We start from the raw sequence: 25833 nt of genomic DNA, 5'->3' as shown, positions 1-25833 counted from the left end.
CCAGGATGAACATCTTACAAGACTCCAAGCCATAAATCAGCGCTAGAGCCTCCCCCTCTATAGGGGAATAACGAGATTCTGCATCTTTCGTGAAGCGAGACCCGGCCAAAATCATCTTCCAATGGTCCTTACCACAGTTGGGACCTAATTCCGTTGGGCATTGGCAATGCTTCTGGAACAGAAAATACCCAATGCCAACCTTACTGAAGTCGGTTGAAAGGCAGGTCGCTCTGTTCATATCGAAGGTTTTCACCCCTTCTTCGATTTTCTGAACGATATTCCTCTTCGACTCTTCGAAAAGTCTATTCAATGTGTCATCCCAGTAAAATTTACGGTTCTTTGTCCGCAGAAACTCTCGAAAAGGGGCCATTATATCGGCCTGTGCAAATGTATACGACACCTGGTTAACTAAACCAAACCAGGACCTGATACCAGTAATGCTCGTTGGGGTCGGGAAATTGAGAATAGCCTCCGTCATTTGTTTAGTTGGCTTCACGCCGTCCGAGGTTATCACAAAGCCGGCAAATTCAACTTCATCGTCAGCAAATTGAAATTTGTCAGGCTTAAAGACTATCCCACTTTTATCACAATGGGTAATATAGTCCACAGTATGCCAGAAAGCCAATTCTAAGGACCTGTCCCATAGGAGTGTGTCGTCTATACACCGGGTCTTTCGAGGCATGTCAACTGTGATGTCATCGAACCGGCGCGTGTACCCGTCCCCGGATGCGTGAAAACCCTGGGGAGCCTTGAGATACCGATAACGACCCCATTCCGTTATGAATGTGGTCGCGTCCCGGGCTTTTGGGGAGAGTGGCAGACTATGGTACCCATTCCATGCGTCCAAGACAGTCTTTTTGGTTTGGGCAGGCACCACAGACACCTGATTAAAAGGGGATGGTGTGTGATGAGTCTCTCTCATCGTTGCTACATTCAATTTTTGTAGGTCTACCGACCTTCTTGGTGACCCGTCTTTCTTTGGAGCGACTACCATCCTCGAACACCAGATCGTAGGTGTGCCTGCTGGTACCAGTTCAATAATACCCAACGCAACATCTCGATCCAAATCATCCTTTACCCTTTTCTTCCAGTGTAGGCAAAACCGTCCAACTCGTGCTAGCATGGAAACTGACGTTAAACAATGATAATAGCAAGCAGTTTTGTTTTTTAAATTTTTTAAATTTTATTTTAATAAAATCATCAGAAGAATTGAGGAATAGATTACACATTCGCAACATAGTTGATGTTTAGCGGCAGAATAGATCGAATTGGTATAGACATGTCGAAAGGATGGATAATGTAAATAGAATTAATGGATGTAGATTTATTGAGGTTGATGGGTTTAGAGGGCATGGAGACATGGATTCAGTTAGTTAAGGATGAACTTGGGAAATTCAGATTATGACTAAGCCTTGCACAAAACCAAGAAGCCTGGAAAAGAGCCATCAGGCAAACTCGTCCAAGCCATGCTAGCATAGAAACGAACATTAAACAATGATGAATAAAATTTAATTTTTGAGATGAGGATTGATAATTTGGATTATTCAAACTATTGTTCTCATCCGAGTGTTATTTTCACATTTTGGATAATGTCATATTAGACCTTCTTCAGGTATATCTTGTCAAACTCAGGAATCTTGCAAGGATCTGTGATGTAACTGATAAAGTACCTGATAATTTTAGTTGCAAGTGACATTCTTCTGGAGGTTGAAGGTTCAATCCTCAGTGTTGAGGATACTAAGAATACAATTGTGAATAACTTCTTACCCAGTCATGGCTGATGGAACGAGAGTATGCTGCCGCCGTGGATTAAATAAAGGATTCCATGCAAAATTCTATGCAGATTTCAGAATTCGGCAAGATACCTGTAGAAGGTTGGAGGTTACATCAACCGAAATGTTTTGAAAATAACATTCAAGATGAAAACACTAGTCTGAATAATTGAAATAATTCAAAATTTGATTACTGGAGAAAAGCCACATTCCTGTGAAGTGTGTGGATATTCCTTTACTGAAATATCAACTTTACTGAGACATATGAGAACTCACACCGGAGAAAAGCCACATTCTTGTAAAGTGTGTGCATATTCTTGTTCTCAAAAATCAACATTAGTTATACATATGAGAACACACACTGGGGAAAAGCCACATTCTTGTGAAGTGTGTGGATATTCGTTTACTGACAAATCAAATTTAGTGAGACATATGAGAACTCACACTGAAGAAAAGATACATTCTTGTGAAGTGTGTGGACATTCGTTTACTGACAAATCAAATTTTGTGAGACATATTAGAACTCACACAAGAGAAAAGCCAAATTCTTGTGAAGTATGTGGATATTCTTTTACTGTAAAATCCAAATTAGTGAGTCATATGAGAACTCACGCTGGGGAAAATTTTAACTGCCCAAATGAAGGAGTGGCAAACATCCATTACCTTAAACCATAACGGGGGAAGGATATCCATCCCAAATATAAGAATAAAAAAAGGAATCTTCCAAGGAGACAGTTTATCTCCTCTACTATTTTGCTTGGCAATTAATCCTCTAAGTAAGCTTCTAAAAAACTGCCAAGGTGCTTATAATCTAAGCTACAGCCGCCAAAGAAAATCCTCAAAGTTAATAAACCATTTATTTTTCATGGATGATCTTAAGCTTTATGCTAGCTCGGATAAGGATTTAGATAATCTACTAAAAATTGTCCACACTTTTTCTAATGACATCAAAATGAAGCTCGGGCTGGATAAGTGTGCTATGTGTACTCTGAAAGCTGGCAAGAAGATATCTACTGAAAATATACAGCACGATGAAAATAGTGTAATCAGAGAACTGGATGAACAGGAAACATACAAATACCTCGGCATTGATAAAAATGAGTCCATCCAGCATTCAAAGATGAGAGAGAAACTAAGCCAAGAATATTTACGCCGGGTAAGAAAAATCTGCAAAACTGAAATCACTAACAAGAACAAAATTACGGCAATTAACCAACTTGCCATGCCAGTACTAACATATAGTTTTGGCATTATTGACTGGCCTCAGAAAGACATAAATTGGCTTGACACAAAGACAAAGAAAATGTTAACCTTGTACAGAGTTATTTATCGAAATCAGTGCATGCCTCGTTTGTACCTACCCAGGCGAGAAGGAGGTATGGGACTCTCGGAAGTCAATCATAAACACAGAGCCACAATCGTCAGCATAGGTCAGTACATAATAAGTTCCTGTAACCCCAAGCTTATGAAAATTAAAGATCATTATCAGAATCGAGCAAGTAGTACATCTATAACACAACTTGCCACTAATTTCCGAAAGGATTGCCTTACAAATGATACTGAGAACCCAAACAAGTCTGCCACTAACATAGCCCAGAAAAGTCGGAAAAAATTCACTAGCCAGTTCCATAGTGTTAAAAAAGAAGAATGGACCAACCATAAACGGGCAAAATACCTACCGACTGAACTATCCCAATAATATATTGATAGGGATGGTTCCATGGACTGGCTCAAAAGAGGATCCCTCCATTACGACCAAGAGAGGTTTATATTGGCTGCACAAGACCAGGGCCTGATGACAAACGCCTTCAAATAGACGTGTGGTCTAAGCAACAATAATAAATGCAGGTTCTGTAGCACTGAGGTTGAGAGTGTGGGGCATCTGATTTCTGGTTGCAAAGACGGTTATTATACAGATCGCCATAACGGAGTTTGCAAATACCTTCACTGGAAGATATGTAAGAAACTCAACATTCAGTGTAGTAAAAACATCTGGGAACATATACCCGAACGAACAGTTAGGAATGACAACTACACTATTCACTATGACTACATAATCCCTACTGCTACATATCTAGAAAACGCAGCTGTTAAACCAGATATAGTGATTTGGGACAGAGCAAACAAAAAAGCGACCGTAATAGAGGTCAGTGTACCAAATGATACAGGGCTTAACAGAGTTGATATGAATATGATATGAAACGAAATTGGAAATTAAGAGACGTTTCAATTATACCAGTAATCATAGGAGCAACTGGGCTTATGAAAAAGAACTTTAAAAAGTACATAGCAAGCATACCCGGTGAACCAAGTGCAAGTGAAATACAAACGATTGCACTGAAAGGGACGGCTAGAATCCTGAAAATATCTCTTGGTTGGACTCACTAAAATAGGGGTAAATGTCAGACATCTAGTTGGATGTCCCATCCCCTAGAAGAAAAAGTTTAAGAAAAATGAAAAAAAAGGGAAAATTTTGGGCATTGAATACGCTAAGAGCAAATATGTAAAACAAACGCAAAGGACAGAAACCTGGAGGGAAATCTTCTATTTTCTATTTCTGTGCATGTCCCACGGAGTAATTTAACCTCTCAAAAATACAATATTTTAAAAGAACGAGTGTTTAACGAGGAAGAACTAAAATACATGAGAGATGAAATAACAGTCCTAATAAACACACAGGCAACCCACTAGAGAAACCTATTCTGTATCCCACTGAATTTTATGAGACCGCAAATGTGAGTCCGCAACACCACCACCTTTGATCAGTGCAACAGTTATCGGTAGCTACCCAACAGATAACCCTTACAGAACAAAGTACAACAGAAGTGCATCACTCTATATCAGGAACTCAAATACCTACAGAATCCTCTACACCAGCTCACTCTCACTATAAAGCAGGGAACACATCTGCATTTCCATCAACGTGTGAAATAACTCCTTCACCAGGAAACACTCCATCTTGTGTTTTGCTTCCAGAACCAGATGATGAGCAATTGGAAATAGAAGAAGAACTCTGTAACACAATAGAAAAAGTTAACAATATGAGCATGGAAGGAAGGCCTAGGTTACCTAAAATACAAGCCTTAAGATTCTGTAAGTCATTGATCATCAAAGTCAATATTGCTCTTATAAGGCTTGTTCCAGAAGCAATAGACCTCAGGTAGCTAAATAACATCACATATGCAGAAATAAAACACCTAATGTAACCAAAGCAACCCCAAAATGGAAAGCCAAGCTGATAAAAAAAATAAACACCTGTAGAAAGGAACTTAGCCAATTAAATCAGTTCATGAATAATCCCACAGTGGAAGGTAGACTCAAAATACCTACCGACTGAACTATCCCAAGAATATATTGATAGGGATGGTTCCCTGGACTGGCTCAAAAGAGGATCCCTCCATTACGACCAAGAGAGGTTGATATTGGCTGCACAAGACCAGGGCCTCATGACAAACGCCTTCAAAAAGATGTGTGGTCTAAGCAACAATAATAAATGCAGGTTCTGTAGCACTGAGGTTGAGAGTGTGGGCCACCTGATTTCTGGTTGCAAAGTCCTACTTGGAGACGGTTATTATACAGATCGCCATAACGGAGTTTGCAAATACCTTCACTGGAAGGTATGTAAGAAACTCAACATTCAGTGTAGTAAAAACTCCTGGGAACATATACCTGAACGAACAGTTGGGAATGACAACTACACTATTCACTATGACTACATAATCCCTACTGCTACATATATTGAAAATGCAGCTGTTAAACCAGATATAGTGATTTGGGACAGAGCAAACAAAAAAGCGACCGTAATAGAGGTCAGTGTACCCAATGATACAGGGCTTAACAGAGTTGAGAGGGAAAAGATTACAAAGTATCAAGGACTTATGTATGATATTAAACGAAATTGGAAATTAAAAGACGTTTCAATTATACCAGTCATCATGGGCTTATGAAAAAGAACTTTAAAAAGTACATAGCAAGCATACCCGGTGAACCAAGTGCAAGTGAAATACAAACGATTGCACTGAAAGGGACGGCTAGAATCCTGAAAAGATCTCTTGGTTGGACTCACTAAAATAGGGGTAAATGTCAGACATCTGGTTGGATGTCCCATCCCCTAGAAGAAAAAGTTTAAGAAAAATGAAAAAAAAAAGAGAAAAGCAACATTCTTGTAAAGTGTGTGGATATTCTTGTTGTGAAAAATCAACTTTAATGAAACATATGAGAAATCACACTGAGGAAAAGCCATAATCTTGTTAAGTGCATGACAAATCAAGTTTAGTCAAACCCATGAGAAATCACTTCGAAAAGCCATATTAATGTAAAATTTGTGAATATTCTTTATTCTAAAACCTTTATTTTAGTGATACATATAAGAAATATATTCTATTAATAAAAATATTTTCATTCAAACCATGTTAATTGATCGTTCTAAGCGGAAGAACAGAATATAGTACATCTGAAGAAGGAATAAATTGGTTTAAAACTATAAAAGTCTTCAAAAGATATAAACATTTTACCAAATGGACTCATAAAGCATTGAGAAAACCAAAGACGAAGCTGTTATGCAAAACAGCAGGTATAAAGTGTTGTTATTGAAAATATACAAAATAGTCAAATCTTTATTCTTGCAAAGCATGTGCATAGTCTTGTAATAAAGTTTACTGAGGAAAATGCATCTAAAACCAAACTCATCAACGCTCTGATCCCCATCTGGCATCAATTGAAATGAATGGCTCTCGTACAAGGGAAGCTCCATGTTTTGATAAGATCATGGGCTTGACCTTTACTCATAACCTGAAATGGAACACGTACATCAAGTCAGTTGCATTGTTCCACTCCCTAGAAGAAAAAGATGAAAAGTTGTTTCAGCCAGACGGGTCTTTCTCGTGAAAGATTGGCGAGGGGGGACGAGAGATTGGAGCTCAGACGAGCACCTGCCATGAAAATAACGATAAAACAAAGACAGGCTCGCAACGTCTTTTCTGTGGGAGAGAGGGTGCAGGGAAGAGAAAAGAGCATATATATTTTCTGAACAAAAGGAAAAAAAACACTATTTTCACACATTTTCATTTTTTTTATTCTTGATATTTTTATGTTTTCCATAAGAGGTCAACGAGCCAGATTAAAGACTTTGGCGGCCAGATCTAGCCTGCAGGCTGAAGTTTGATAACACCTCCTTTAAAATCAAAGCTGACTTTAAAACTATGCACAACCTCTATAAATGAGTTATAGAAAACGCACAAGAGTCCTATGTCCAATCTGTTTTATATATATATTTTGATGAAACCGGGATGACACTCGAATAAATGTGAACGAATAATTGAACAATAAGACAATAGTATGCGAGGGTTGTAACGAAAGGAAAAATTGACAAAATTCGATCACTTAAGTGCATAGCTCGATGGGTATTTGTTTACATTGAACTTAAAAACAACATTCTGCAGTGGAAGTTCCGTTCGATTTTAAATACATAAAGGAAGAAAGAAAAGTACTTTAAAATGGTCCTGATCAGAATATTGTTCGTGATGAACAGCTATCATGGAAACGGAGTGGATAAAGACTAGCTCTCTATGTTTGGTAATAAAAGGGCTGTAGGGAGATAATATCTCATCTTCCATGAGATTGCGTATTTGATTTAATAATTTGTTTATGTAGGAAAGAGCTTCTTAGCAGTACATTCCCAGGTGTAGCAACAATACCATATTTTGATAATTGTTATCTAAGTAAACTATTGCATCAACAGTAAAGTATTTTATGAAACGATAAAATGATTCAACCATTTTGACAGTAACTTTGGCAACAAATAAATGAAGAATTGTCGAGAAGACGATTTGTTCCCATGAGTTTTACTAAACAAATGTAGGGAATCTATTGCAATCATAATTAAAGAAGAGATGTCGCGAAGTTTCCTCTGTACTATCATTATTTTCATGATTAAGCATTAACATCTGGTTCACACTCCTATCAATCATCTAATGTAAGAAACCGCCTTCTAATAGAGACGTTCAAAAAGTAATGGCTCCTATTTTTTCATTCTGCCTGAATAGATAAGAAAATTATGTTATCAACTTCTTTAGTGACTTAGTGTTTGAACGATAGCAGATAACCGTAATGGAATAATCGAATATCTGTGTATCACGTAAATAAATCAAGCGTCCCTTGATTTCTCAGATTTTTGACTGAAGTAAAATTAAATGAATAGAAAAACGAACATATATAATCATTTGTTATTACGAGGCGGGTTTAATTTACATTGATACTCATCAGTGTAGCTATACAGTCCAAATTTATATATATATGTATATTTATAAATATGTATCTTATAATATATCTGAAAATATAAATAAATATATATTTTTAACACACACCCACACCCATATATATATATATATATATATATATATATATATATATATATATATATACATATTTAATTTTATTATTTGCATATTTAAACCCCCCATATATATATTTATATATATATATATATATAATTATATATATATATATATATATATATATGGTAACAGTTAGCAGATATATATATATATATATATATATATATATATATATATATATATATGGTAACAGTTAGCAGATATCTAACGCAGAACAGTTACCTTAGACGTATTCGATTCACCACCTTTATTCATCATAGTTTTATGATTGGACAATACGTTCTGAACTTGACATGAAAACATTTCATCACACGTAATTAACGAATTTATAAAATTGACAAAGTTTTATAATAATATTTTATTGTTTTTTGTCGCTTTTAATCTTTTTTAAAATGTTCATATTTTTATATTCATTGTATCCTTACGTTCTTCGTTCAGTTATTTTTTTAAATACACGTTTGGATCAATTTAGTAAAGAAATACAAATCAACCAATGTTCCTGTTTTGAACACAAACACAAAAGTAATAACCAATTTTTTCATCCGTTTTTTTATTTAAGGTAAGATTTTTTTGCGATATTTTATTTCCTTTCTTTTAACAATCCCATGCATTTAAAATCATATTTTTCCATAACTTTTAGTGAGTTTAATGCATTTCGAACAAGTGTTTTATTTTTTTAAATTTTATTTATTTTTATTTTTTTTTGCTATGAAAATCTCGATTTCCCCCTTTATAGGAGGAGAGTCTTGCTTTAGTTAAACTTTAATTTAAAATTTAAACAGTAGAGAAATTTAAATGATAAATGCGTAACTTTCCACTCAAAATGGCTGCCGATTGTGTAGTTCACTTCAACGTTCACTATTTATCCTTCCAAAATATGTACATGAATTTAAAGAAAGAAATTTGCTTTTTTTTATTTTCAATTTCTTTGGGAAAATAAAAATCCATTTGTTTTATAAATGGATCCGGAATTTAACAGACTTTTACAAACTTTTTTCTTTCTTTCAAATAAAATTACAATTTAACTATTTGGTACTTATACAAAACACGAACCGATCAGAAATACTAACGTTCTTTCTTAGAAACTCATGCTTAACGTGGTGAGCGGGAACAAATAAAAAACTATCCTGTAGTTTCATCAAAAATTTAATAAACAACAGCTCATAAGAATAGAATTTAATCTGAACATCCTATTTAAAGTAAAAGGAAGCATAATCAATACAAAAATGGTTTCATCTAAAAAAAAAAATGGTCCCTCTGACTACGTAAGAATATAAAGGTATTTAGCAGAGAAGAAAACAAACAAACAAAAAAGGTAACAAAAAATTTAACAAATGTAAGAAAAAGCGAGAAAGTAGCATTTCAATTGAATGTTTGAATGTCGGCCATCTTGTCGTTCTAATTTACCAATTCGTTACTACTTTTTTTTTTTTTTTTTTTGGCTCTTTTGTTTTCGTTTGTAGGTTTTTCTTCCAAAATATATATTCTTAAAAGCATGTTTTTGTTCTTTAAATTAAAGAACTTTTTTTTATTTTGAATTTTAACAAATCACAAATATGCTATATGGGTATAGTGTTTAAAAAATATTGATTATTAAAATGTATGGAATCATGAAATAAATATATTAAGATTTATTTTTATGCATATTAAAAAAACTATTTAATATTCTTTATTTTTTTCTTTTTTTTTTCTTTGGGTAGATTTGATTCATACTTTTAATTCGTGATTGTTTTTATTTTACTTCTATTTTATTTTAATTTTTTTAGTTTCTCCTCTTAATATTTTGTTAAATCATTTTTCATACATATTCAAATAATGCTTTCCTTTTTTTAGCCTCAAATAGTACGTTCAAAAAGTTTTCGTGATTCAATAAACTAAAGAAAAACTTTTGCGCATGCGCTTTGAGGGAGCAATCATTAAAGTAAAAATCTGTTTATTCAGGGCCCACATTCCCCATGAAGTACCAAATTTTCTAAATAAAATATTTGTTTTATTATTTGGTAATACAAGAAGTGTTTTCTTTTTATTGATTGGTTCGTAATAACACAAGAAATGTTAAAAACTAAAGTAAGTTTTTTTTTTTATAAATATAGGGTTTAGCTTTTCGTGTCTTCCGTTCCGTTTCGTTACATAATCAACAATATCTGTTAAACTATATCTACCGCCGTATTTTCTTTAATTTTCTATTTTTCAGCGATTATCGAGACTCCCAAGACGTAATCATCTCATGTCGGATAGTACTTTTTTTTTTTTTTTTTTTACTAAATAAACTCTTTAAAATGAGTTGAACCACCAAATACTTTCGGAGCTAGGCAGAAAACGAACACTTAGAAAAATCAATTATTTTTTTTTTTTTAAACAAGTAAAAGTATGGTTAAAAATATTATGGGATGTGTATTCTCTTTTAGAAACAATATATGTAAAAATAAAAAAAACTGCCATAGAATGTGTTTTCAATCAATATTTCTTCAATAAGGGACCAGTTTTCCTACCTAGCAAAAAGTGTCGGTTTCCGGGTACGAGTTTTCTGGGGATGAATTATCCTAAATTCGTCGCAATAATATCCATAAATTACAAAAAAAAAAACAAAAAAAAAACGATGATGTGTAGACCATTAATTAATAACAAAACAAATTTCGAAAAGATTAAGGTTCGGTATTGCACAGTTTAATTAAGACATAAAAAAATGAAAATATCGAAAAAGGTTATATTGCACGTATCCGTTATGGAACGAAGTTCTCTGAAAAAACTTTCACTTAATTTCATCAAGTAGTGTTTTTTTTTTGTTTTTTTTTTTACAGCTAAAAACCAATTTGCTATGATACCGATCAAAAGGTTCAATTTTAGGAAGAAAAGCTAGTAATAAAAATGGGGAAGGAGTATCGGAACTTTACATGGAGTTATCTCCCCGTGACGTGTTCAACAAATTACATAATGGCTGACTTCAATGCTCTATCATAAGAACGTGTTTTTCCGCTGTAAAAAAAAAACTACTCGATCAAATTAAATTAAATTTTCTTTTCGTAGATCTTAAGTCCAAAACGAATACGTACAATATAATTTTTTGTCGATATTTTCACTTTTTAATACCTTGCTTAAACTGTACAAGTACCTAAAGTTCTGCTAAAAATGCTGAAGATTAAAAAAAATATTCCCTCATTACGATTCGATCTCTTTGGTTTCTTTTATTTACCAAACCTCAATTATCGTCGATTGTATTCAAAATATATTCACAGTAATATTAAATTGTCTACATTATCGTTTTCAGTCATTTTTGGATATGTTCCTTTCTTCGACATGTCAATAAAGACGATACCATTGGCTATATTTGAAAAATTGTATTTCGACTTTAGATCTAATAAAAAGCCCCTATTTAAATGTTATACTTATATTGGTGCCCGGAAAACTCGTCTCGAGGAAAACTCGTCTCTGGAAAACTCGTCTCCGGAAAACTTTACCCCGGAAAACTCGTCTCTTTTCGCTAGGTAGGAAAACTGGTCCCTTATTGAATAAATATCGATTGAAAACATATTTTATGATCGTTCTTGAAGGAGATATTGTTTTTTTTTTTAAATAGACTGTAGCCCCCCCCCATAACATTTAAAAAAATATTTTTACTTGTTTAATTTTTTTTAAAATAAAATCGATTTTCTAAGTGTCCGTTTTCTATCTAACTGACTAAGTTCTTAGTGGTTTCACTTATTTTAAAGCGTTTATTATGTTCATACAAAGTTAATTACAATTTTTTGTTTGTTCTTATTTTAATGCTGTTTTTTTGGTGTCATAAAAACAATAATAAAAAAAACAAAAACAAAAAATTAAAAAACAGGGAGCGATTCGATTCTTCGGTAGTTTTTTGCTTTGGTTTTTTTAATTATGATAGTTTTTTGTTGTTATGTTTTTGTTTTCTCTCATACCAAATGCACTCATGCGTTATTTAAAATTATAATTTTATCAATTATCAGCATTTATTGTCGTCCTGTTAAATTTTGCAAAACTTAACTGATAAATTAAAAGCGAAATATTTTTTTGGCGCGAGAGATGCCATGTGCCCCATGTGCTAACAATCTCTCGTTAACTAATTTTTAATTTTGTTAATTTTTACTTCAAAATTCTAAAATTAATCATTAAGAGAAAAAGTAATCACTAAATAAATTTATTAATCAATTTTATTGAAAACTCCTCTATCGTTTATCAAGAATCTTTTTAATTTCATTTTTTGTTGGTTGTTTTTCGGGGGGGGGATAGTTTTACCCCCCCTTCTCTCTCTCTAAATTATATTTTTAAAAATATTAAACTTTATTTTCTTTTTAAAACCAAATCTCTCTCAGTAATTTCTTTAATTTTCTATTTTTTAGCGATTATCAAGACCCCTAAGATGTGATATACCGGACATTATTTCTCGTTCTCACGTAACACTCGACATGTTTTTTGTTTGTTTTCTGTGTTTTTTTTTCTTTACTGAATAAACGATTCCAAATAAATTAAACAACAAACAACATAGTCGGCGAGATAGAAAAATCGATTTTACCCTTTTATAAACAACAGAAAATAAGTAAATTCTTTTTATATTAATATAAAAAAATGCGGTCTCGTTTATGAACATAATAAACGCTTTAAAATAAGTGAAACCACTAAAAACTTAGCCAGTTAGGTAGAAAACGGACACTTAGAACATCGATTTTATTTTAAAAAAAAATTAAACAAGTAAAAATATTTTCAAACAATATTATGGGGCTATAGTCTATTTAAAAAAAAACAATATCTCCTTCCAGAACGATCATAAAATGTGTTTTCAATCGATATTTATTCAATAAGGGATCAGTTTTCCTTCCTAGCGAAAGGGGACGAGTTTTCCCGGGACGAGTTTTCCGGGCACCGTTATAAAATAGGTGTGAATGAAAATTTAAAATGTACATCTTTATATCTTGATGCGTGTGTAAATTAGAGTGATCTTTTAAACGAAAACAGAATTACGTACTTGTCATGTCAAAATAAGTACAAATTTTATGAATTACAAAAAAATGACACAGAAACAAATAATTTCAAGTAGAATAGAAGTTAAAAATTGTCGAAAGCACTCTTTTCTTGGGTTGTTTTAAAAATGGAATGGAAATTAAAATTTCGTTTCGTTTTACTGTTTTTTTTTTTTTAAATTTCAAATTTATTTCAAATTGCTCTGGTCCCATATTTTACTCAAATGATGGACAAACAAAATATATTTTTCTAGTAAAGAAGTTTAGATTTCTCAAATTGTCCTTTCCATTTCATACCGAAACAGCATCTTTTTCCAATTTTGTTTTTCGTTGAGCATTAACACATAGTTTGCACAACGCCATGTTCGACCTTTCGGAGTTTCTACACTATTGTGATGAAATTTCGGAAATCGTAATACTGAATTTCACATGAAAACCTTGGTATCAACGTTTGCTTCATACTTTTAAAATTATTATATCAAAAAATTTCGAAAATCGATAAGATAGAAAATTATTTATTAAAGAAAATAAAAATAGAATTTGATGAAAACGATCATAAGACACGAGAGTTCAAAACGGAGGTAATTTTCCGTTTTGATTTAAACAAGATAACGGCAATTTTCACTCGCTAACACGATTACAATTGTTGTCTTTTTTTAAACAATTCAGTAATATTCAGGTAATTTCGACTGCATAATTTAGTAGCTACTCATTTCTCCAACACTCATAACATTTGACTTTCTTATTTAAAAATAAAACTACTTGAAGAATTTACGTGATTTTTGAAACATGATATTTTCCTTTCGTTAAAACATCGGATCAAACAAATAGAAGCCTGGACTTCGATTCTAATTGTAAAACAAATAAACTAATTGTCATGAAAAAATGTAAAAATTTTGTAAACATTTTTTTTTTAACGAATGTTTTACAAAAATCAGCAATGCTTGATTTAAATTGCGTTCCAATACCCTGGAAAACCTCATCAAATCGCCTGTTTTTAAAAATTCAGGTAATCGGTCATCTTTCTATCAGTAGAGACCAATAAGTCTCCTATGATTCGTGAGTAAATTGCTTGAATATGTGTTAAATAGAGAAGTAATCAACCACCTCAGCAAAAAATAACCTTCTTAGTGACATGCAATATGGTTTCAATTCTGCTAGATCTACATCAGATATGCGAACGGTTATCTCATAGGATTAATGAATCTCTCGACAAAGGCTTCCATTCTAAGTTACTTGTTCTTAATATATCAAAGTTAGGTAGTACTAGAATGGAGTACTGTTGCCAACCTTTGGGCAGGAGTTGCAAGAAATACATTAGGCTGCTTTGACAAATATATTTCGTAGCCTAATGGGGTATGCTCTTTGCTTTTCCCTGCAAGCTCTTTCCCACAGCAGAGACGTTGCAAGTGCTCGGCTGAGTTCCAATCTATGGTTCCCCTCGCCAAACCTTCACGAAAAACACCCGTCTAGCTGAAATCACTATCAATCATTTTCCTCACTCTTTATCTGTGCCTAAACCTAAATGTAGATTCCATGAACAAGGTTTATTTACTTAAAACTGCCATCCCGTGAAACCCTCTACAGTTTACCTGCTTTTTATCTGACTACAATTTGGTAATCTGTAATCTAGCGTAACGAATTCCCGATGAATCGTCCTCTTGAGTAAACCAATTTACCAAATTTCCACGACTATCGATTACCACGATATTACCCAATTAACTTATATATACTCAATCACTCTTATCTTTATGGGCTCCCCGACTTTGATATATGATGATCTCTATGTGAAAAATAATGTAAATAAAAATATCATTCACTAACATTTAAAATAATCTTTAAAATTTAAATATAGTTATTGATTTTGCCTTGCTTAATAACCGACACGAATTAAAAATTATGAATCCCCAATAAAAAAATTACCTTAAATATATTATTCATTCTGAAATTTAGATATTTGTAGAAAAAAAATATGCGCTTATTTTAGTAGAACATATGTGGTTTCTAAGAAAATAATGACATTTAGATTTTTTTCAAAAATTTGTTTTAGTAAAACGTATGTGATTTCGAAGATAACACCAATTTTTACCATTAATGACAATTTATTTGGAAGTTGGTCGAATCGTTAGATAACTAAACACAAAAACTGATTTTCCGATATTAAATTGTTTTAACATTTTATTTTTTTGTCTGTTTATTGTCTATCTTATGTGGTTAGAGAATGTGGTTTGCTATTTGAATTTGGATCACTTTTTAAAATAAATTTTACATAAAATAAACACCCATTTATTGGCCATCATTAATTAAACAAAAGTTGATTTAGAAAAAATATTACCTCTAAAAATCATCATCAACGTTCTGATCCCCATCTGCCATCAATTAAAATGAATGGCTCTTATCTTGGGGAGGCCTCAAGTTTTGACAGGCTTCTGGGCTTGACCTTTACTCCTGATCTTAAATGGAATACGTACATCAAATCTGTTGCCAAGGCCGCTGGAAAAATGGTCGGATCCTTCTATCGATCCAGTAGATATCTCACTGCTGATGGAATTCTCTATCTATATAAGAGCCAGATACGTCCAAGGATGGAATACTGTTTCCACATATGGGCAGGAGCTGCTAGAAAGGACTTGGCCTGCCTTGATAGGGTTCAAAATAGACTTCGTGGCCTGGTGTGAGATGTCCTTTTCTCTTCGCTGCAACCTCTATCTCACAGAAGAGATGCTGTGAGTTTGTCTCTGCTTTATCGTCATTTTCATGGGAAGTTTTCGACTGAGCTTCAATCTATGGTCCCCCCTCGCCAAACTTTTACAAGAAACACCGTCTAGCTGAAAACACTATCAATAATTCTCCCCGCTCTTTATCTGTGCCTAAACTTAAAGGTGGATTCCATGATCAAAGCTTCTTTCTTATAACTGCACGCCTGTGGAATTGTCTTCCGTTTTTCTGCTTTCCAGCTGTCTATAATATGGTTGCCTTCAAGTTCAACGTGAACAAGTTTCTGATGAGCTGTTACACTTAAGTTAACAAATTTACCGAACTTCCATCACTATCGATTGCTATATTGTCCTTTTGATTACTCTACACTCCTTATCCCTTATACTGGAGTGGCCTTCCGGCCTTGATAAGTGGTGCCGCCTATGTAAAAAAAAAAGAAAACGCAATATATCTTATATCGTCACTTTTGTTGTTAAAGGAATGTTTGTAATTAAAGATTTGTTTTGTATCTCAGTATGGAACAACCATCAATCTGTTAGAAACTATATTTACATTGCCAAAAATTGTGCGGTTCGTAGTTCTGGTGGTGTGTGTAGCTAGGTTTAGTTTAAGCATTGGGATGTCGACATTTTATTGTAATACATCCGGATTCATATTTCATAAAAACGTGTACAGATCTCGACAAATGAACAATTTTCAAGACAAAAAATTATATTATATTTTTTACACACAAATTTAGTGTAAAAATGTAAAAGTAAAAAAAAAAATTATCGTTTTTTATTAATTAAAAATTATACACAAATCAATCACAACATCATTTAAGTTAGCAAATTTACCGAACTTCCATTACTATCGATTACTATATTGTCCTTTTGACTACTGTACACTCTTTAACCCTTATCCTTGAGTGGCCTATCGGCTTTGATAAGTAGTGCCGCCTATGTAAAAAAAAATATTTAAAATAAGAAATAGTGTTTTGATATTACATTCAACTGCCGCAAAGAAGGAATTTAAAAAGAAAAAATATGTTAGAGTGGGAGATTACTTTACTATATAAGTTAAACGTACAATGAACATTGACTTCACGGCCAGTTAACAGTCAGCAAGATATGTAATCCTTCGCACTTTTCAATTCTTTTGGCAGTAGTACAGATGGATCCTATCGATTTTTCCTAATACGCTTTCGTGGTTGAGTAGGGATAAACGAGTATTCTCCTGAAATAATCTATAAATTTGAATAATATACTTGAAAGTTGAGAAATATATAAGAAAAACAAAAAAAAAATAACTGATAACATAAATGTGCAGGATTGAAGTTTAGACTTTTACTGTGGATTTTCCAGCCGAATTAGTTACGTTTTTGGCATTGAATAATTCCCTTTAAAGAAATTGTCGATAGTTTTGATAATTTAAAATGTTCGTATATCAAGTATATGCACGTGCTTTGAGAAGGCAGAAACTAACGTTTTCTGATTAACCTTGATATATTTTGTTGTTTATCTAATAAAGGGGAACTGTGTGTGTGATCGGCTAGTTGTTCTGTCTATTTGTTATATATTCATATTTAATTGTTCATATGATTTTGTGTGTGTGTGTGCGCGCGCGTATGTGTTACATGTATTTTGGGGGCATGCCTTAACTCCATGCGTCGTTGCTCTTGTTCTCCTGGAATTCATCCTGTTCTTGGAGGGGAGAGTAGGAACCTATTTTAGACGAATCTTCATTCACTCCAAGACGATGATTGTTTTTTTATAGTTTTTATTCACCTTCCAGGTGTCGATCGCAGAAGAATGGAAAGTGAATTTCTTTGCTTGCATTGTTCGTTTTCAAAGTCTTATTTTCACACACGTCAGCGCCCCCCTCCTCCAGTGAAGGGAGGGGACAATCTGTTTAGCCGTCTGTTCTTCTCTACTGATTCTAGCAAACCTGATCACGGGACTCGCAGGCAAATCCGATCAGCTGACCCTCACTTCCGGTAAAACGTGTCTACAATATAATTTATACACCTCCCTCTATTTCTCGATCCATTTCCTTACAGATATATTTCTCATAATAACAATGGTAATATTCACACACACACACACACATATATATATATATATTATATATATATATATATATATATATGCGTTTTCATAAAAAGAGATATACGTTTATAATGTATATATTCAATAAGTCTATCTTAAAATTGCAACGATGAAAGTGACTTACACTTTCAGAACATATGTAACTTTATTAAACATTTAATTCCCATACATATTGTTTAAATTACTGCGTCTCGCACGTGTTTCATTGCATGGCATAAACCAAACACATAATAAGACTTTTCATTAATTTATCAAAGAAGAAAATGTTCACGTTTTCTTAGTCTCAAAAGGAAACGTAATTCTCAAGCGAATTAGAAAGTTTTAAAATCCGAAATCCAGTAAAACATCAACCCGTTATGAATAAAATATTTGAGACACACCGATATGCAGACGGAATAAGTTTTGTTCGTTCACCATGATTGGAATAGGTCCATTCAAAATGTCATATTAAAATCCTTACTGAACTTCCAACGTTACTACATTTTACTAATTTATATGGAAGGTGGAAAAAAAGAAATAAAGATGAAAAATCATAACAAAACTATACAAATAAAAAAAACGCTAGAAAAAGTTGGATGAAATAATTCATTGAATTATAGTAACAATTTGTTAAATTCCAAAAATAAAAGAAATACTTTGTGTAATGTTAGGTAAGATACCTAATTCACAGATTTCGATTTCTTTTATGTATACAAACATGTATTATCATGTACCGTGATCGACCTGAGGGAGCGATTTGCCCCTCATTGGGGAGCCGGGTAACTATGATAAGATAGCTTTAATATCTCTCGGGCAACGGCGGATATCCCAAGACTTGAACTGAAATATATAGATATATTTTGCTTTGTTTAAAAATCGGAAATATATTGTTGTCCACCTCGCAAAGGTGGACAACAGGAAATGTGAGAATGTTAGAATAATCGACTGTATTTGTCGACCTAGAGAATCATTCAGACTGTGGCTGTCTGAATGATGGGACGTGACCTTTTGACGTCATGGGAATTGAGTGTTGATTTTGGTCCCCAGATTTCCAAACTCTCGACTATAGTCGAGCTGCAAACATACAATCCGAACCTGCGTGTCGTAATTTGATTGGCTTAGGAGAAGTTCCACTCCGACGCCCTCTCACTATATAATGTGTACCCGCTCAAAGATTAAGCAGATTCTCGTTTGATTCCAAGGGGAACAGATTGCGTGAAATGTCGCCGTCCCCCAAGGACTGATTACGTCCCCTATCCTTACCCCTCTGAGTGCCGTCTGCGAAGAGAAGACTAAAGATTTGAGACGTTTAAAACTTGCTAAGAACTGAACAACATATTGTAAAAAAAAGTCTGTAAATATATTTTGTAAAATTAACCTTCAGTAGAAATAGAATCCATGCCTGCGTGAGTTTTGTTATTCGTTTTCAGCATACCAGGAATCTGATGTGACCGCCTCTCAGAGATTTCAACGACACGAGTCGAAGTTTTTCCAAAGGTCAATCGGGTGACCTGAAAGAGAGAGAGAGAGAGAGAGAGAGAGAGAGAGGTTAAGTCACAATCAGACGTTAATTTTAAAAATAAAATCGCGATAATCGATCATTAAAACTGCTTATATCATTTGGATAGCAACATATAGGAAATATAAAAATGCATTAAAAAATGTGGGATGTAATATTTCGTTGAATGAAAAAACTGATGAAATCTAAAAATAAAAAGTAAAAAACAAAATTCTATAAATTCTATAAAAAGTCACTAATGTTTAGTGTTTGGAAAATACCCAGTTTAGTACAGATACAGGTTTGTGGACGAAGCCAAACGAGAACAAATAAACGGCTATATTTGCACACAGTTTAATACAGATATTGAAAACATTTATAATTTAAATCAACGCTGTCTGTTTGAATGTATGTATACATAGTCACCGGCGACTAAACTGGTTCTCCCACCAGACTTGTTTGGTGAGGAGGACGGCTAGTCTCCCTGAAGGATTAAAAACGAGACCTTCCAAAGAGCGAATGAACTCTTTTTCTGGGTCAACATCCAACTAGCACCGTGTATATTTGTGTGTGTGTATATGTGTATTGGGGTGGAGAGGGCTCCTGTAAGCCCTGGTGAAGGCAACCTTTCTAGGAGAAGCAAATCTCTGATTTATAAAACCATACAGCAGAAGACCATTACCCGCATTAAGCTGGTCTGCAGTTTAATTTGTTGCTGGCTATCTTTCTCTTGCTTGTTGCTGGATCTCAACATTTTTAACCGAGAGAGAGAGAGACTTAGCTGTCGTACAAAGCTAAGACTCTGTAACATCATATTTGTATAGATACTCCCTCGGGCATTTGGGCTCATGGATTTTGAATGTCTGAGGGAGTGGAATTCGTCTGACAAGACGTTGCAATCATCATCATCATAGATACATAGTCACCGGCGACTAAACTGGTCCCCCACCAGAATTGTTTGGTGGGAGGGCGGCTAGTCTCCCTGAAGGATTAAAAACAAGACCTTCCAAAGGGCGAATGAACTCTTTTTCTGGGTCAATGGCCAACTAGCACCATGTATATTTGTGTGTGTGTATATGTGTATTGGGGTGGAGAGGGCTCCTGTAAGCCCTGGTGAAGGCAACCTTTCTAGGAGAAGAAAATCTCTGATTTAAAAAAACATAAAGCGGGAGACCAGTACCCGCATTAAGCTGGTCTGCAGTTTAATTTGTTGCTGGCTATCTTTCTCTTGCTTGTTGCTGGATCTCAACATTTTTAACCGAGAGAGAGACTTAACTGTCGTCTTTGTATAGATACTCCATCAGGCATTTGGGCTCATGGATTTTAAATGTCTGAGGGAGTGGCACTCGTCTGACAAGACGTTGCAATCATCATGTATACCTGCCTAAAACTTTTGACAGAGGCGACGGATTTTCACGAGATCGCTTTTTGAAGCTCGATCTTTCGGAGAACAAATACCAAAAGATTGGCTAAAAACATTAACTCCTTCACCCTCAACTGAACACTTTTTTTACAATGAGGAGTTGCTTTTTTCGCCATATTTTAAAAAAGTTATCCCCTATTTTCGATTGACTAGCCTTACCTTTCGTCACTTCCAGTTTTCCGATGAATGCAACAGCAAGAACATCACGTTTTTATTCACGTTCTTTTCCTCAATCGCGGTACGGGTTCGAGTCTGCTTGCCTTCTACCACTTTTTTTGCACAACACACACTTCACAACATCCGGGCAACGCCGGGCACCCAGACTAGTTAATAATAAACGACAATATATTTCCCCGCGTGTGACTTAAAATGAAAGTACTTTAAAAGACAATCCTAATAACCATTGCTAAGTAACTGGATTCTATAATGATTTGGATTATTAACTTTAAAAGTATACTTAGTATTTAAATTCACCTTTTTCTTTATTATAAAAGTATTATATGTCCATTGCTAACAATATTATTGTATTCGTAGCAGTAATAACTATGCTAGTAGTATGCTTATCGTTTCTAAAAATTCCTACTATATTATTGTTTATTTTACTTTATTAATTGCATAATTCCTTTATCTATTACAAAATACTATGAATAATATTTAACATTTAAACAATATAAATGTGAATTAAGTGTTTATTTCTGTGATTTTTAAATGTGTTATAAAGTTATGTTTCTTGTTTGTTGGCACGATAAAAAAAACAATATTAATTTATATATTTTTTTATTTGCAGATGTTTCTGCAGGAATGTTTTTAATGAATACTAAACATGAGAACTCACATTGGAGGAAAGTCACATTCGTCTGGATAATCTGTTTCTAAAGAAACCAAAATTAGTGAGACATATGAAATCTCACACTGAGGAACAGCAACATTCTTTTGAAGTGAGTGGATATTCTTTTATTGAAAAATCAAAGTTAGTGAGACATAAGAACATGCACAAGGTAAAAATCACATTCTGGTGCAGTGTGTGGATATTCTTGATTTTAAAAATCAACATAAAAGACACATACGAGAATTCATACTGGGAAAAGCCACATGCTTGTGAAGTGGAACGATATTAATTTTCTCGAAAAGCAATATTAAAGACACATGAGAACTCACATTAAAGAGAAGCCAAATTTTTGTAAAGTGTGCGAATATTTTTTTCTCAAAATCGGATTTACTGATTAATATGAGAACTCAAACTGGGGAAAGGTCACATTCTCGTGAAGGTGTGAATATTCTTGTCCTTTAAATCAGCATTTTTGACACATATGACAACTCACACTGGGAAACAGCCACATTCTTGTGAAGTGTGCAAATATTCTGTTTCTTAAAAATAAAACTTGGTGAAACATATCACGATGGAAAAGCAACATTCTTGTGAAGTGTGCGGATATTATTTTTCCCAAAAATTGGATTTACTGATTCATATGAGAATTCATACTGGGGAAAAGCCATATTCCTGTGAAGTCTGTGGATATTCTTTTTCTCGAAAATCAACATTAGTGAGACATATGAGAACTCACACTGGGGAAAAGTCACATTCTTGTGAAGTGTGCGGATATTCTTTTTCTCAAGAATCGGATTTACTGATCCATATGAGAACTCATACTGGTGAAAAGCCATATTCTTGCGAAGTGTGCGGATATTCTTGTTCTAAAAATCCATATTAGTGACACATTTGAGAACTCACACTGGGGAAAAGCCACATTCCTGTGAAGTGTGCGGACATTCTTTTTCGGACAGATCAAACTTTTTGAGACATATGAGAACTCACACGGGTGAAAAGCCATATTCTTGCGAAGTGTGCGGATATTCTTTTTCTCGAAAATTGACATCAGTGACACATTTGAGAACTCACACTGGGGAAATGCCACATTCATGTGAATTGTGTGGATATTCTTTTTCTAACAAATCAAACTTGCTGAGACATATGAAGACTCACACTGGAGACAATGTATAAAGTAATATACAGAAACCAGTGTCTGTCTAGAATGTATCTGCCCAGATGGAAAGGAGGTATGGGACTCTCGGAGATTGACCATCAACATCGTGCAACTATTGTGAGCACCGGACAATATCTGATGAGCTCTAAAAACCCAACTCTCAAGATGGTACACCAACATCAGGAATCAAGAGCCAGTAGAACAACATCCATCACAAAACTGGCCAAACATTTTGGGAAAGATTGTCTTACAAGTGAGACAGAAACAGAAAAGATACCTGCGACTGAAATAGCCAGAAAATGTCGCCAGAAATACACTAAAGCTTTCCATGACAAGAAAGTTGAAGAATGGGCCAACCAACAACGGGCCAAGTATTTTCTGGACGAATATAACCAAGACTATATTGATAAGGAAGGGTCTATAAGCTGGCTAAAGGATGGATCGCTCCACTATGACCAGGATAAGTTTATAATAGCTGCCCGAGATCAAGGCTTGATGACCAATGCGTTTAAAAAGATGAGTGGTCTCAGCAAAGGCAACAAATGCAGGTTCTTCCACACAGAAGTAGAGAGTGTGCGCCACCTTATTTCTAGCTGTAAGGTTCTGCTAGGGGACGGCTACTATACAATGCGACACAATGAAGTATGCAAATATCTCCACTGGACGATCTGCAATAAGTTAAATATCGAATGCAGCAAGAAGTCATGGGAACATATACCCGAAAGAACAGTCGGAAACAAGTCATATACCATCCACTATGACTATGCAATCCCTACAGCCACGTACCTAGAAAACGGAGCTATAAAACCCGACATTGTAATATGGGACAAGAAGGAGAAGGAAGCAACCTTGGTGGAAGTTAGTGTCCCGAATGATGCTGGGTTAAACAGAGCTGAGAGGGAAAAGATTACCAAATACCAGGGTCTTATGTATGACATGAAAAGAAACTGGAACCTTAAGAAGATCTCTATCATTCCAGTAATTATAGGAGCAAACGGACTTATGAAAAAGAATTTTACAAACTATCTTACAAATATACCAGGTAAACCAAGTGCAAAGGAGATTCAAACAATTGCACTTAAAGGGACGGTTAGAATCTTAAAAAGATCTCTCGGTTGGAGTGTCTAAAATAGCAGGTGTATGTCTGACATCTGGTAGGATGCCCCATCCGTGGCTTAAACAAAATGATAAGAAAAATGAAAAAAATAGAGAAAAGCAACATTCTTGTGAAGTGTGCGGATATTCATTTTCTCAAAAATGGGATTTAAAGATTCATATGAGAACACAAACTGGGGAAAAGCCATATTTATGTAAAGTATGTGGATATTCTTTTTCAAGAAAATCAATTTTGAATGTTCACATGAGATCTCACACCTTGGAGCGAACTTAAATTCCTACTAGACACTGTCCTTGAGTGTCTTATGTCCTCTGTACAAGGGTTTGTCGGAACAACCTGGCATGAGGATACTTTTTTCCATAGACGTAAACCCTGATTAAATATTCAAAATCACATAGTATTTGCTGACCAAATAAGATCTCACTATGGTTAATCCAGATTAGTTTTTACAATGAATGGTACACCTTCTCCAAGGGATGTTACCTCAAGTAACAGCACGAAGCTTGATACTCCACCAGACTAGATAAATTCTTGTCCGGGAATCCAGTAAGACCAAGAGACCAAAATTAAAGATATACTACAACGTATGTAAATGGTTAATTGGGGAGAGGAAAATTATGTTCTCAACTTCTTTACTAACTCAGTGTTTGAGAAATAAGGAACTTAAATAGAACATTCGAATATCTATGTATCTCATATAGACTTCAATGTTTGCCCACGGTTGTGGGCCCCTTGATTTCTGAGAACTTCGACTGAAGTGAAATAAAACAAAAATAAAAGGTGATACCACAGTCAGCCAATACATTACACGAGGATAACCACCAGTCCATGACCAAACTGCACTAAGCGTCCTATCTCCATGTCGCTTGACAAGCCTAAATGGAAACAGAATGGAGATTAAAACCAATCATGGTCTGTCAAAGAGAAGCAGGACCTCCTGCACTGCTACCACTACTCAAAATTTGAAAAATGGGGAGGCATCCTTGGTGAGATACTTACCAAAAGAGTAAGAGCCTCAACCTCCCAGCAAAGAAAGAAGAGGCATCCTTTGCCAGCCTGCGATCCCTCATCTCACATATGGGAAGAACTATCCCACAAAAAGAGGCAGATCACGTCAGATGTGTGGCTCTGAGAACCACAAAAGACCGTTATAAGGTAATGAATGAGAGGACAAGACGAAGTTGCGAGCCTATCCTTGTTTTATCGTTATTTCCATGGCAGGTGCTCGTCTGAACTCCAATATCTGGTCCCCCTCGCCAATCTTTCACAAAAAACACCCGTCTAGCTGAATCGACTGTGAAAAATTCCACCCACTCTTCATCCCTGCCTAAATCAAAACGTGGATTCCATGAACAAAGCTTCTTTCTTAGAACTGCACGCCTGTGGAACTCTGTTCCGTCTGCCTGCTTCCCTCCTGACTACAACTTGGATGTCTTCAAGTCCAACGTTAAAAAATTCCTAATGAATCGCCCCCTTAAGTAAACACTTCATCAAATCTCCACACTAACGTAATGTACTTGCAATAACACTTATCCCTGAGTAGCTTCCGGGCATTGATAAGTGGTGACCACTGTGTAAAAAAAGGAGATAGTATGGGAAAGGGAAGAAGGTTGGACAACACAATATGCAAAACCAAAGCATCAAAGACAAAAGAACAGCAACCTGCAGATGGACCTTTTGTTTTATTTTTATCCTGGAAAAGCCAACATCCCTCCAGTTTCATGAAAGCCTGAAATTGTTAATCACAAGCAACAGATGAAAAAAAACAATAAAAAATCCAAGAATCTAATTTCCAACAACAATATCTGTGTTTTAGATGCTTATTGCCTCAATAAAGCTAAACGAGAATACAATAATAAAATACCAGGATTATAAGAAATTAT

The 25833-nt window shown here is 34.6% G+C and overlaps 1 protein-coding gene across 1 annotated transcript in view; it reads left to right on the top strand.

Moving 5' to 3' along the window:
- The window catches only part of LOC145271083 (uncharacterized), a 32354-nt gene extending 8315 nt beyond the window's left edge, over window positions 1-24039 (top strand). Inside the window, exon 2 of the mRNA XM_080126627.1 lies at window positions 21636-24039. Coding sequence (XP_079982753.1) covers window positions 22843-23961 — 1119 coding nt within the window. The 5' untranslated portion in view covers window positions 21636-22842 and the 3' untranslated portion in view covers window positions 23962-24039. The remainder of the gene's footprint in view (window positions 1-21635) is intronic.
- Window positions 24040-25833: the final 1794 nt, after the last annotated feature.

Source organism: Euprymna scolopes, chromosome 46, assembly GCF_053919585.1.
Source record: "Euprymna scolopes isolate OS-2025 chromosome 46, ASM5391958v1, whole genome shotgun sequence".
Taxonomy (NCBI): Eukaryota; Metazoa; Mollusca; class Cephalopoda; order Sepiida; family Sepiolidae; genus Euprymna; species Euprymna scolopes.
Note: the sequence above shows the minus strand (reverse complement) of the source record. Positions and strands in the feature narration are given on the sequence as shown.